The sequence below is a fragment of the Engraulis encrasicolus genome, chromosome 17, assembly GCF_034702125.1.
Source record: "Engraulis encrasicolus isolate BLACKSEA-1 chromosome 17, IST_EnEncr_1.0, whole genome shotgun sequence".
NCBI lineage: Eukaryota > Metazoa > Chordata > Actinopteri > Clupeiformes > Engraulidae > Engraulis > Engraulis encrasicolus.
Window position 1 is genome coordinate 16,572,825 of NC_085873.1, and position 14,761 is coordinate 16,587,585.

Below are 14,761 nucleotides of genomic sequence, written 5' to 3' on the forward strand. Positions count from 1 at the left end.
CCCAAGAATCAATACTTGCCTCTCAGGATGTCATATTTCAGCAGCTTTGTATATTTGTATAGAAGTACAAATTTGGTCTAGTAGGCCTATGATATGATGCACAGCCACTCGACACAATCACACAGGCTGGTCTCTGCATCTCTTTATCTGACCTCGCAGTGGTTTGGTTTGCCAGGGCTACACTGTAATCTGCGGTGTTTACAAACCCATACACAATGCCGTAGTTTCGATGAATTTCTACCCACGCAATACTGAGTGTGCGGCACTTTTGGCAGCGGAATTTCTACCACCAGGGAACGCCAACCACCCGCACCACCACTTCTCTCACCAGGCATGCGTCGGCGTAGGTTGCCCAGAGCAACCACGGATCCTGGATCAGTTCTATCGACCAGTTTTACGCACTGACGCTCAGAGCTGTAGAGTTCTCTATGGCTCTGCTGAAGCTAAAGCGCCAGTCCATTGGCTGATCATGAATTTAGTCGAGGAATGTCCTTGAAATTCCCAGAAGTGAAATTGCTATTTAAATGTGTGGTTGCAATTGTTTTCTACTTCTCTCAAAATAGTTGGCAATAGTTTGTTATGGCAACTAGGGTTAACACTAACTTTGTACCCATAGTAAAACTGAATTACTACACTCACCCCTGCTGAGTCTTAGGGCTACCCACCGAACTTGATCCCTGTTGTTCCATAAAAATTGGCAAGATCTCTATTTTCCCATTGGACGGATATCAATTGTATCCCATGTCTGTGGGTGTATGGCCCTCTCTGATTGGCCACAGTAGATGTCATTCTTTGACTGTCGTATTTTTCCCAGCCCCTCCCAACCTTTTGGCTCCCCGTTGATTATGTGTATGAGTGTGTGTGGGAGAAGAGACGAGAGTGAGCACTTTAATAGTTTGGATTTAATGCGGCGGCCTATGACACGCCAGGGGCATGGAAGCTGACGGAACTTGTTTGTAAGAAGTTGGACGCGGTCGAATCTGCACACAAGTATCGACGAAAACTCATACAAGAAACTGACGCGGACTTTCTCCGCCATATGCCACCGTGATACTACCGAGCTGGCGTATTTGAAAAGTGCAAACCTGAAGGCGACCCTGGATTTTCCTCTTATCGTTCCATTACTTTTCATTCGTAAATGAAGCACCGTTTTAGCCTATGTGACACATACGCAAAGCTTCGCTAAGTTGCACGAGACAGTAGGATGCGCGTAATTCCTGGATGCTCGAGAAATGTAAACGGTAAGGACAGTTGCATTGGTAATAGAAATTAACCCTGTCCCGTTTGAATGCTGTCGGAAGCTACGAGCTTCACCTGCGGGATGTAAAGTTGCCCCAGGAATGAGAGCCCTTGATGGGTAGCGCACAGAACTAGACGCGACGAACACCTCGTTGTCGTCACAACTCCAAGTGGGGGTAATTCTTCACTTTAAATGATATGCGCGGAGGTGAAGGCCTCTGAAAAGTTTATTTTGGTAATGCTACAAGCTTGCATCAAGTCACATCTACCGCACAATATAGTCCACCCACAGACCTTGCGGATAAACATGATCTAGATAACAGGAATCAACCGTCAGCCTCGCGCTTTAGAAGGCATTAGATGGGCATAATCAGCTTTTGGGTATCTGAATGATTGCCAGTTTACAGAGTGAGAGGTTGGATGCGTGGGTATAGCTCTAGCGTGGGTAAGAGCAATGCTGAAATTTGTGTCGTAGTAGGACTATGCGTTTCTCCTCCTCGACATTGCTGTAACCCCCCTCTTTACCATTGGCAGACAACGCACCAAGGTGCATCTGAAGCATCGTTCCATTCCTTGTGGATTTCGGAATGCACCGGCTTCGTCTGTTTTTCTATGCGCGCCCCTGACTACCGGCGCTGCTGTCCTCGCGGTGTTGACTGCAGCACGCGGAGGAGTCTCTGTTGAACGGCAGGATTGCGCAGTTGAATTTTTTGGTGAAGGGGGGAGAAAACGAAGCGTGGATCAGCTGTCCCACTCCCATGATGTCCACCCGAGAGAGTGCCTGCCGGAAGTTCCAGGCCAACATCTTTAACAAGAGCAAGTGCCAGAACTGCTTCAAGCCGCGAGAGGTCCATCTCCTCAGCGATGAAGACTTCAACCAGGTAAATAAACAAGTGCGCAGGGTTTTCAGGGAACCATGCCTCCTCTCCCGGGTGTCCCGTATGCGACAGCTTGTCAGACGGGACAGCTGAGAGTCGCACTCACAAACACACGTCTATTTTTTGTCTTTATAGTAAAAGTTGTCTTGAGATTTCTCGTAGGTAGATTGTATTATGCAACCTGAAGGTGTATGAAGGTTATCATTTTTTTAAGTTGGTCATGTGGTGCCCCATTCATTGTAACCTATTTGCAGTGGAAATAATGGAAGCCAAAAGCTATTTAGCACTATATGTGGACTCTGTATCGCTTGTTCATAGGTTGTCCGTTTGTTTGCATCACGTACATGGAGTGGGACAATGCAGTTAGGCTTTGTAGGTTGCTAGTACAGTCCACACTTGTTTATCTCTTGTTAGGCCCATGTGATCACAGGGTTTTCACAAACTGTGAGAGCTGTGGCATTACTGGAAAGCACGGAGGTGTATGTTTTGCCAGAAGCACACACACGCACACGCGGACAGAAACACGCTCTTGTCTGGCTTAACTGATGACAAGCAATGTACCTTTGCATTTTCCTTGATAATGTGCATGTCAACTCTTACAATCTCTCTCTCTCTCTCTCTCTCTCTCTCTCTCTCTCTCTCTCTCTCTCTCTCTCTCTCTCTCTCTCTCTCTCTCTCTCTCTCTCTCTCTCTCTCTCTCTCTCTCTATGATACTCTCGTCAAGCTGGTTCAGATTGGTTCATTCCATGCATATTTTCTGCTTTACTTTTGTCATGCTCTCAGTACTCTTCACCCCCCCCCCCCCCCCCCCAACACAGACAGCATACTGCTCTTGTTGTGCACATGCACGCAAACACATACACCCTCGAAACACACTTGCCTCACATAACAGATGACAAGCTCCCTACTAAATGAAGTCTGGTGTTATGGCACCTGCATGCTTGCAGTTTACAGCAGTATTGCATTTTGGCGATAAAGTGCATGTAAACAACACACACACACACACACACACACACACACAAGGTATACATTTCTCTCATCTCAAAGTGAGCCATATGCACGTGTACACGTGTGCGCACACACTGTACACTGCATTATCATGTTGTGCACAACGCGCACTGTGTCCCTCTCGGTGACACGCACGCGTACGTCCGTGCAACCTTACACTCCCACTCTTCCCCTCCCTTCTTTGCCGTAGTCATTTACAGTAATAATAATTTCATGCACACACGCACACAGCTCCAGTCATCCCATCCCAGCCCACCCCAACCCACCCCCTGCTCTCAGACAGATAAGAGGAGACAAGAAGATGTAGAGTTGGGGAAGGAGGAGCAGGAGACGGAGGAGGCCTAGTGAACAGAAGTGAACTTTAGGCATCAGAGGGGAAAACCTGACCTACATAACACGCACGCACGCACGCACGCGCGCACGTGCGCACAGGCCACAGGCTTGCTTCCCCCTGTCTTAACCTCCCTTGGCAAACCAGGCCCCTAGTCTCTCTCTCTCTCTCTCTCTCTCTCTCTCTCTCTCTCTCTCTCTCTCTCTCTGTCTCTCTCTCTCTCTCTCTCTGTCTGTCCTCGCCCCTTCCCCTCTGTGTTTTTGCCCTGTAATGACACTCTTCTTCCTGCTTCCTTTGTCATCCCCCCATCCTTCTGCCCTTCTCCTCTCTCACATTCTCACATGACGTGCAGCCTCCTGCTGCCTTTCTGTCTGTCTCACTCCTCCTCTCCTTACACTCTCTCTCTCTCTCGCTCTCTCTCTCTCTCTCTCTCTGTAGCATGGCTGACTGCAGGAGAGTAGGAGATTAATCCTAACGCATGTTTGAATAGCAGTATGTGTCTGTTCAAGCAGAGGCAATGTCCTCTTTCTTTCATATGATACACCCTTACCTAGTACACACATACACTGTTTACCAATTTATGTGGACACCTCCCATTAAACCCCATTCTAATAAATAAAAAAACCCCTGTGTGAAATCATATTCATTCTTAACCAGTGTCAGTGAAGAAATGCCTGTACCAGTAAGCTTAGCTCTAATGTAACCAGTAAAATAAAACACTGTGTGATTTGTGAGGAATGCAATTTTGTTCCTCACGAAGGACCTCTTTTGGGGCATTTCCACTATCCTCTTAGTGGCCTTTCCTTTATCAACATGGCTAGATTAACGTGTCCCACCATTCCACCCCCGCACCCCCCCCCCCCCACACACACACACCCACACACACACACACACACACACACAGTAAATGGTTGGATCTGTTGTCATTGGTCGGTTTGGTGTGGAATGAATTGTATCCATGATGTCACGGACAATAATTTGTTGAGATGATTCATGTCGTGTGTGTGTGTGTGTGTGTGTGTGTGTGTGTGTGTGTGTGTGTGTGTGTGTGTGTGTGTGTGTGTGTGTGTGTGTGTGTGTGTGTGTGTGTGTGTGTGTGTGTGTGTGTGTGTGTGTGTGTGTGTGTGTGTCAGTCATCATACTGTCTGTACTGTTATGTCTTTCTCTAAGTTTTGTTTGTGTTTGTTTTTTGTCCTGTCCAGGCCAAACCTGTCTATGGCGGATGGCTGCTGTTGGCTCCTGAAGGGACGAACTTTGACAATCCCATGCACAGATCCCGAGTAAGTATATCGCATGCACGTTCATGTGAGAGAGGTGTGGGGACAATGTGTCCTACAGACCAGTGGTTCTCAACCTTTTATGAACAAACACCCCATTGGCCTCATCACAAGCCTCCCAACGCCCCCTTGTCCTCATCATAAGCCTGACAACGCCTCCATCTCTTAGTATTATAAAAATTAAATGGACTAATGCCTGCCAATGGCAACAAAGCACTGCCCCCTCTCAGCTGTATCCTTCTCAACGCCCCCCTATAGCTCCCCAACGGCTCCCGTTGAGAAACACTGCTATAGATCAAGAATCATTGTGTGATGCAATAGGCAAAAAGTCGGGCAGTTGCAAATGATGTGTATGTAGTACCCCCCGACATGTACAGTATGTGTAGCTGTTGATCAATTTGTGGTGCTGCTTTGTATCCGTTCTGCGGTGCTGCACCACACCATGTCATGTCATGTCTGAAGGATAGTCGTGCCTCATACAGATGCCACTCTGCAGATCTCCACTCAGATCTTGATGAACTCAACCCCTTTTTCTTACACGCATTCATCAGTACTTTCAACAAGTCGAAACTGAATTCAGCTAATTTAAGAGATTCATTTGTGTGTGCTTTTCACCCACCTTTGTCTCCTTGATTGGTTTCTCTTCATCATGCATTTCTCGCTCCCTCTTTTTTGTTGCCGTGCAAGTATGCATAACGTTAATCGCATACAAAGAGCTATTAGGAGATGTCAGTATTAATGTGATTTCAAATTGAAATGTAACAATGATGGCAAGGTTGTTTTCTTCTGTAGCCATTAAGGATAAGTAACTAACTGATAAAGCCATTGTGAAATGATGACAGTAAGCAAAAACGGTGTACAGCATGTTAACTGTGGAGTAAACATTTTAGTGCTAAAGTGGTCGCAATGGAATTAACCCATTGATGGCTAAGGCACCTGCAAAAAACGCCTGTTGAATGTCTAAGCCCTTTCTGGGAAAAGGTGCCCTCTGCCTATAAAATCCTAAATACCTCAGGCTCTGAAGCACATAAAAGCATAACATAAGTTGCATTTTATAGATTGGACCATCATCTTGCATTAGAATGTGTTCATTCAGCTCTAACATACCAACATTTTTAATTACAAAAACCTTAAACCTCAAGAGCCTGAATGCAGCATCTGTGTCACTCCAGGCACCTATGTCAATGCAGCGTATACGCAGCATCAGGCTTGAATGGGTTAAGCGAATGTAGCATGTAAGACTTAATGGGTTCAGACCACGAGGCCCCAAAACAGTTCTAACACTCCCTGTGACATCCGAAAGGACCCCAGTGCTGAATGTCTTGCCATGCTTCAGTAGAGCGTAGATCAGTTGGAGATAAAATGCGTGTAATAGTTCTGTGTTAAGTCTCCCAGGGACCGCTCTGTCCAGTTGCCTACTGATGAGCCAAATCTGTTGGCAGCCTCTCGGAAGTTGCTTTCATTGAGCTCTCACATTGGTACTTTCAAAGCTAGGACACACGCACACACACAAACACACACACGCGCACACACTCACCCATACCCATGCCCACATGGATACACATACCCAGACTCTCGCACGCGCTCTGTTCTCATAAACAGACACACCCACAGACAGGAATACATATTACGATAATGAGGAACTTCCTCATGTCTCAATCTCTGGTGAGGTCAGAAAGGGCTGGAGGAGTGCAACACCACAACACTGACCTCTGGAGAGAGAGGTGGAGAGTGGTAGAGGGAGAGAGAAAGAGAATGACAGAGCGATCAGACGGAGGGAGGGAGAAAGAGATATCATCTTTGAGGGAGAGATAAGATATTTTCCAGCTGTTTAGTCACTGCTAAGGTCACTGACTGTCTAGTTATTGTAATTGTTGACCGTAATTGTGGCTGTGCCTTACCGTGTCTCTGTGCCTTTTTTCTTTGCTCTGCGCTGATGAAAACTTCCCAAAAATCCGGTTGCCTAGGTGGTGGGATGGATCTGATTTCTGGTTCCCTGGCAATGGGGCTGGAACATGCTGTTTGTGCAAGTAAATGGAATTTTGGCGAGAAGGACAGAGCAGAGGCAGAGAGGACTGGGATGGAGAGGGGAGTTGGCTTAAAGGTCCCAATATGTGGTATGCCATTTTTAAAGTGCAACACATGCAAGGATGTATTTCTCCAAAGGTGTGTTAGGAAATAATCCTACTAGCACATCTTCACCAAAGCGCAATACTGAGATCTCCTGCAAAATTGACTGACTAGCGTTGGATAGTCCAGATAAATAATTGCACGTCTCACCAACTCCAAACTCCAATACATTCCTAGCAACTGTATTTTATACTGTTGATATGGCTAAATAAACTTGAACTTGAACTTGAACAAAGCAGAGTGATCAAGTCTGGCGGCTGGCCTCCTATGGGGGTGTGATCCCCTCCTTCTTCTTCCTCTAAGTTTTCTGTGGCGTTTCATGGCGGCTTTCATGCTACTGCCATGTCTTGCGCTGAGGGAACTCCATGCATTCTCAACCTCCAATGGTGTCCTACAGGGGGACGTACACCTTACATGATATGGATCCTGGAAAAGTACCCCCGTTTGTTGACATCGAGCACGGAGTTCTACTGTCTATGGTTCGAAATGTTTTCTAAGGACGGCAGCGTGCATTCCCTTACAAATCGTCGTTTTACCACATGAACACTTCAAAATGAACAAAGTATCACACATGGTGCCTTTAAGCCGTAGAGAAGGAGAGATTGGAGGATGGGGAGAGAGAGAAGTGAGTGAATGTGTGATGGAAGGAAAGCAGAAGAATTATAAAGGAAGATTGAGCAGCAGCCTAGGGAGACCCAGAAAGGCTTCTGGAGAGGCTTTTTCAAACGGAGCTGGGTCATTGCCACCGAGGCCCGCACAGCAGTGTGTGCGCAGTGGCGTTTGTGTGCGCACACACACTCTTGTGCAAACACGCACTCACAAACAACCCACACTCTTGCAAACACACAATCACAAACTGTGTGTGTGTGTGTGTGTGTGTGTGTGTGTGTGTGCGTGTGCGTGTGCGCGTGAGTATGTGCGTGCGTGTGTGTGTGTGTGTGTGTGTGTGTGTGTGTGTGTGTGCGTGTGCGTGTGCGCGTGTGTGTGTGTGCTCTGGACTTGCTGAGTCATGCCATCAGCTGCAGACCCTGAGAATCTGACTAGAAGCCCAGGGGGGGCAGGAGGCAGCGATGACTACTCCTGCTCTGTTTATCACAGAGGGAGAGAGGGAGCGGGAGAGAGAGGGAGAGCTGTGTTTATTGGTTCATAAGAGAGGGGGAGAAAGTGAGAAAAAGATGGGGAGAGCGAAAGAGAGGGAGAGGCAGGGAGAGTGAGTGAGAATAAGGGAGGGAGGGAGGGAGGGAGGGAGGGAGGGAGGGAGGGAGAGCGAGTCTGACCCAGGATCAGAGTGAAAATAGAACAGAACCGACCGCAGCTCCCCTGTGCTCCTCTCCCATTATCCTCACTCAGCAGGCCCCGGCGCTGGCTCATCAATGACACACACACACACACACACACACACACACACACACACACACACACACACACACACACACACACACACACACACACACACACACACACACACACACACACAACAAGGCACCAGTCCATCCCACACTCTGAGCACAACAAACATAATTGAGTTGTGGACATGTTGGGTTCACTTGCTTAACAACACTGGAACACGAAATGTAAATAATGAATACAGAGACAATGGAGGCAGACAGCTGTTTTTTTATAGCAATCACACTGATGCGCATGTGTGTCATATGGGGTAATGGTTAGGGGTGTAAATAATAATAATCGAAATGTGTAGCTATATCGCAATATAATCGGACGATTGAATCGAATGGTATCGTATGGTGAGACGTTAAGTATCGAAAATAATCAAATTGTATCGCAGTGAATAACAAGATACTGATGTTGAATCGTATCGTCATGGAGGCTGTGATTTACTCCCTAGTAATGGAAGGTACGGTAGAGTAATGCTTTCCCATACATCAGCACAGCAGAAAAAAAAAAACCGGAAAACCACATATTGATCAACAGCTGCACATGTATGTCGATGGGGGTACACACTGGCCCAATGTTGTTGTTTTTTTTTTTGTAGCACCACGCAATGGTACTTGGTCAGTGGGAAACACTGTAGAGGAACACAAAATGTATATAAGACACACAGTTGTGCTGATGGTTGTATTTATATTGATCACACCGATACATGTTTCCTTTGCAGAAATGGCAGAGGCGGTTCTTTATTCTCTACGAACACGGATTGCTACGCTATGCCCTGGATGAGATGGTGAGTACCTTGCGTCTACCTGGATCTCTCTCGCTCGCTCGCTCTCTCTCTCGCTCTCTCTCTCTACCCCTTTGTTTTGGTCTGTTTGCTTTTCCTAGCTGTGACACAAGGTCAACTGTAACATAAAATGGACGCATGTAGTGCATTTCTATACGTCTATACAGTTTCCAGAGAGAGTGTCTGCTTTTGTGTGTGTTTTTCTTTTATCTGTGTTTGAATGCTTTCAGAGAGATGGATGGAGTGCTTTGTGCCGGTTGTATGCGTATGAGAACGAGTGCTTGTGTGTTCACATGGTCTGTTTGTGAGATTTGGCCGCACACAGGTCTTGTATTAAATCCTACGCGTTTTTTTTTCTTTCTGTCAAGCCATTTATTTCATGGCGTTTGCAATCAAGCGGCAATTGTGTCGGCGAGTTGTGTTTTTTGTGTGTGTCTGTCTGTGTCAGGGTTGGTGAGTGGGCTGATTGCCCTGTGTGGCGGGCTGGTTACCTAACAGCTTGGCTCCAGGCTCATAAGCGGGTCCAGTTTTGAAGTGAAAGCTGTGAAGTTTGGGCCGGCGGTAGGAGGATTTTGCGCTCAGTGGGCCTTGTTTGAAGTTGCTGGGATTTGTGCGAGCGCGCTTACAATAACAGGAACACTGTGTATGGGGCCCACGCCGGCCATAAGGACAGTGGTGAAATAAAATGAGCCTTCCCTGTTGAATCGATGTAGAAAAGCTTGAATAGACTTTTAAAAGTTTTTTTTTAAAATGTCTTTTTAATGATTTCTTCATTTTCAATCCACATTTGCATCAAAGTGGTGAATGTGTCAGATTGTATAGTCAGTCGAGTCAAGGCTGTAAAAGTCTTTTCTCTTGTCCGCGGCCGCCTGTGTGTGGGTGTAGAGCTGCACAATTAATCGAATTTAATCGAAAATCGTGATTTAATCGTGATATCGAAACTGTGATATCAATCGGGATTTAATCGTGGCAATAGTGACCGACCTTCGAGCGTGCTTGAAACCAGAACATCAGGGGTGATAGTATTCAGGCTCCATGTCTGATTTCAGGCTTGACAGAGTTTGCAAAAATAAAAACATTGATAATAATTAGCCATTAGGTTATTCTTCTTATCAGAAAGTGTTACAGGTTCAGGGTTTTGTTCTACTATCAGGCTTGAATAATGGTCATACACAGGCTATTAAACATTTGAATAATGTGTCAAAATAGGCCTACATTAGTCACTATGCAGAATCTTGTCGTCGTCGTTAGAGCAGGGAAAAAAGTTCAGGCTCAGGATTTTTTTTCACCATCACCCCTGGAACATGCTGACAGGCTGGTGTTTCTGTCCAAAAATCTGTAGGTCCGCCTAAGTTTCATGCTATTGCCTTCTACATAATTATTACAATTCAGTTTTGTTTTGTTCATACCTTATATAATTTAGTCTTGGTTATATTTCATTTTGCAGAAAATTCAGCAAAAATGCAGTTGTTTTAATAATTGTGATTTCAATTTTGATTCAAATAATCGAGATTATGATTATTTTTTTTCCATAACGGTGCAGCCTTCTAGTGGGTGTCATTATTTCCCATTCTCTCCTTATCCGTAGTCCTTTGCAACGAATGTACAGCAATACATGTTTGACATCGTGACTGATGGCTTAATGCTTTGAGTGTGAAGGAGAACTGAAGAGGTTGAAACGCAGTGTGTAGGTGAGAATTGCATTCTCTCAGAGCGTTATCGTCGCCGTGTGAGAGCTGTGTGCCAGTGCTCTTACTAGAGCCTCTACACCGAGTAGCAGTGGCATGGCGTGCAGGGACATATTGGGGGGCAGGTGCTCAAGGGAGGGTGGGGGGCATGTGGAACTTATGGCTGCCTTATTAGGCTATAAATGGAATATATTGTACTTGGGAATTTTGGTCACATGCGTTTAATCCAGTGTTAATTTCGTCAACCATGACTATGACTAAAATATTTCGTCAAAGCCCTTTTTTGATTTTCGTCATTTAGACTAAGACTAAGACTAAATTGGGAAGGCAATGACTAAAATATGACTAAAACTAAAATTGATTTTCGTCATTGTGACTAAGACTAAGACTAAATTTAAAAAAACTGACTAAATTAACACTGGTGTTAAAAACAATAGAGAAAAAGAGAAGCAGTGTGTGAAGAAGGTTTATTCTGTCCTGTCAATTATATATGTTCAAAAGAGAAGCAGTGTGTGCAGAAGTTCTATTATGTACAGTGTTGACTAAAATGACTAAAATGACTAAAACTTGACTAAGACTAAAATTGATTTTCGTCATTTAGACAAAGACTAAGACTAAATTGGGAAGGCAATGACCAAAATATGCCTAAGACTAAAATGGATTTTCGTCATTGTAACTACGACTAAATAAAAAAAAGCTGACAAAATTAACACTGGTTTAATCATCAAGTATTTGCAGATGATCATGTCAACATGGACTACATGGTGACAAAAAAAGAATGTTCAAAAAGGGCACTTTTTTGTCCAGGAGGGCAAACTCGTCCGAATAGTTAGGGCTTCAGAAGTTTGGTGCAGTTTGCATTCGAATTCTTGAATATTTGAAGTGCCCAATATGCACATCATAGTAGTCACACAAAAAAAATTGTCAGCGGATCAAGTTCACTTGTGTGTTGCGTAGTGCACTCTCAGCCTTCACAGGCTAGCAAGTTGGAACTGAACTAAGAGTAGATCCACACCAAACAACAACCAGCCATAAGGAGCATGCTCTTTTAGACGCGCAAACCCCCCCCACCTCCCCCCACACCCCCAAATCATAGTATGTAAACACACACCTCCCCCGTTCTTCCTGTTATGTGAATATCCTGTCTGTCTTTTGTGCTCTCTCTCTCTCTCTCTCTCTCTCTCTCTCTCTCTCTCTCTCTCTCTCTCTCTCTCTCTCTCTCTCCCTCTCCCTCTCCCTCTCCCTAAGAGCCTCACATTAAGTGAGCGAAGGAGCTTGAGGAAGGGAGGAGGGATGGATGGGTAGTTTGCCTTTCATCCTTTTGTGTTTTGAGAGGGAGATGAAAGCAGCGGGCAGATCGTATAGGAAAGAAGAGCTGTTGTTTAGTATAAATAAACGAGATGGGAGAAAGAGAGAGAGAACGAGACTCACATCCATGTATGCTGGGGTTGAAGCCTTGTAAACACCAAACACCTGTCTTGCATAATATTGATGGTCACCATGAGTTTATATTATGTTAATGCGATGTTAATGTTACACTCTAAAAGACAATCTTCTCAAGCATCAAGCTCTGAATCTTTAGTTTTCCATATTTGCCTTCCGTGCATGTTTTCAGCTGAGAAACACACACACACACACACACACACACACACACACACACACACACACACACAGACACACACACAGACACACACACAGACACACACACAGACACACACACAGACACACACACACACACACACACACACACACACACACAACCAAATAGCCATGTTCCACACCATGTGTTAGTGTTGGCAGAGCCGTAGCTCACAAGACACAGACCTATGTATTAGCATGTCTATGGCTGCTCCAGCTCTCTCTTTCCCCTCTGCCTTGCCCTCTGTCACACGCACTCACGCACTCACGCACTCACTCACTCACCTCTCATTTGTCCACCCACATCACAGTCGGCCAACTGGGTGGGGAAAGATTAGGGCGTGCGTGTGTGCGGTTCTGTGCGCACAGTTTGTGCGTGTGTGTGCGCAGTTTGTGTGTGTGTGTGTGTATGCTTGTACATGGTGTGTGTGTGTGTGTGTGTGTGTGTGTGTGTGTGTGTGTGTGTGTGTGTGTGTGTGTGTGTGTGTGTGTGTGTGTGTGTGTGTGTGTGTGTGTGTGTGTGTGTGTGTGTGTGTGTGTGTGTGTGTGTGTGTGTGTGTGCAAGAGGGAGAGAGAGCGTGAGTGATGTGGTAAATCTTGAGCTCTGATTGGCCAGGGTTTTGTGGTTCTCGACCAGCAGGATGTGGCATTACAATTCAGGAAACCACACACACACACACACACACACACACACACACACACACCAGTCACAAACATGGAATGTGGGCCATACATTATCGTAGTGTATACATCAGGCTTACAAGCTCGTAGACAGGCCAGCAAAGCAGATGTAGAGAAGATGATGATGATGATGATGATGAGAAATTTCTCCAATGCTTCTCCTCCCTCCCTGGAGGCAGAGTTTTCTCCACCTTGGAAACCAGCAGCTGCACAGGTGGTATAGCCATGTATCGGAGTAAGGTTACAACTGTACGTGATGTTGGCCCAGAGTGGATGTTTTTATAGTTGTTGTTTTTTTATCAGCGGCGCTCTGTGGGATGAAAGTCTTCTCTGCAAAACCGTTTTAAAAATTGCAAATGTCCCTGAGTAGCTGTTCTGTATGCATTATTAGTCATGGGTTCAGCCAGAGAGACTATACAATACTTCAGCATTAGCGCTTGTTTTGTTTTGGCCAATGACTACAAAACAAATCAACTAACTTGACTCTCTCTAATAGGTACATGATTGCATGAATATGATTGAGCACACAAGAATTCTTGCCAAAAAGTGTCTGATAGACTGTCGTTTAGTAAAACATCTGTCATTTGCCATTACCGGTGTAGTTAGTTTGTTTTAAAGAGGAAGACGACGCCAAGAAGATCTGTTTTCATCTCTCTCTGTCGGACATATGTGATTCAGTGGTCTGGTTTTACATGCTGTGATGCATCAGGGGGCCTGTACTACCAAGCAGGTTCAAGAATAGACCAGGTGAAGTGAAGAGGTAAATCATCAAATAGAAGACTAATTAGATGACTTGGCTCTTAACTTAACCTGGTTTACTCCTGAACCAGCTTTGTAGTATAGGCCTCTGATGGTTCTCTTTCATAACTGTCCCAGTCTGATGGTCCCAAGAGCAGGATTGGATCTGTCGTCTCCGTTTGAAAATCTTGCATCTGCCTGTATAGCCTGTTGTCTTTCCTCCTCTGTACTTGTGCTTCTCTACCTTTTTTTTTACTTCCCTAGTCTTCTGTTCCTGGTCTGCATTTTATCCTTCACCTCAGCCCATCCTCCTCTTTTCATCACCCTTGTCTTCTTCCTCTTCTTCCAAGTGTTTGGCCTTCTCACCCAGGGCCGCCGCTGGACATGAGCAGAGTACACAGAGTGCATTAGGGCACCAGCCAGAGCTTTACTTGGGACACTAACCGCTTTGCCCCCAAAATTGGGGCCTCATAAAGGGGTATGCCACTATTTTGGGGCTTGATACAGATAAAATCGTTGGCTGGGGTTTATAAAGGTGGTAAAGTGTCTTATTTTTCATGTAAGCCGTTGTCTTGCTTTAAGATAAGGATGGGGGGATCCATTGGCTTTCACTAGCTTAGCGACATATTCCCTCTTTTAACTTGTCTTAAAGCAAGACAACGGCTTACATGAAAAATAAGACACTTTACCACCTTTATGAACTCCAGCCAACGATTTTATCTGTATTAAGCCCCAAAATAGTGGCATACCCCTTTAATTTGAGATTGACTGGCTAAAAGACGTCTTGGAAAATACAAGCCATATATTTATTAGTTGGTAAATGATTATTTATTTTTTTGTTTTTTTTTATTATTATTATTATTATTATTATTATTACTATTATTATTATTTAATTCTGAGGTGGGGCCTCCTGACTAGTTATGCCCATGGCCTCCAAAAGCTTAGCAGCATCCCTGTTCTCACCTCCTATTTCT

At 45.1% G+C, this 14,761-nt stretch overlaps 1 protein-coding gene across 4 annotated transcripts in view; it reads left to right on the top strand.

The window, feature by feature from the left end:
- The first annotated feature begins 831 nt into the window (after positions 1-831).
- si:ch73-103b11.2 (protein lava lamp) overlaps positions 832-14,761 on the top strand; it is a 72,155-nt gene continuing 58,225 nt past the window's right edge. For all 4 annotated transcript variants that reach the window (XM_063221876.1, XM_063221875.1, XM_063221877.1 and 1 more), the window contains exons 1-4: positions 832-1,241; positions 1,774-2,120; positions 4,659-4,736; positions 8,980-9,045. In XM_063221876.1, coding sequence (XP_063077946.1) covers positions 1,998-2,120; positions 4,659-4,736; positions 8,980-9,045 — 267 coding nt within the window. In that variant the 5' untranslated portion in view covers positions 832-1,241; positions 1,774-1,997. The remainder of the gene's footprint in view (positions 1,242-1,773; positions 2,121-4,658; positions 4,737-8,979; positions 9,046-14,761) is intronic.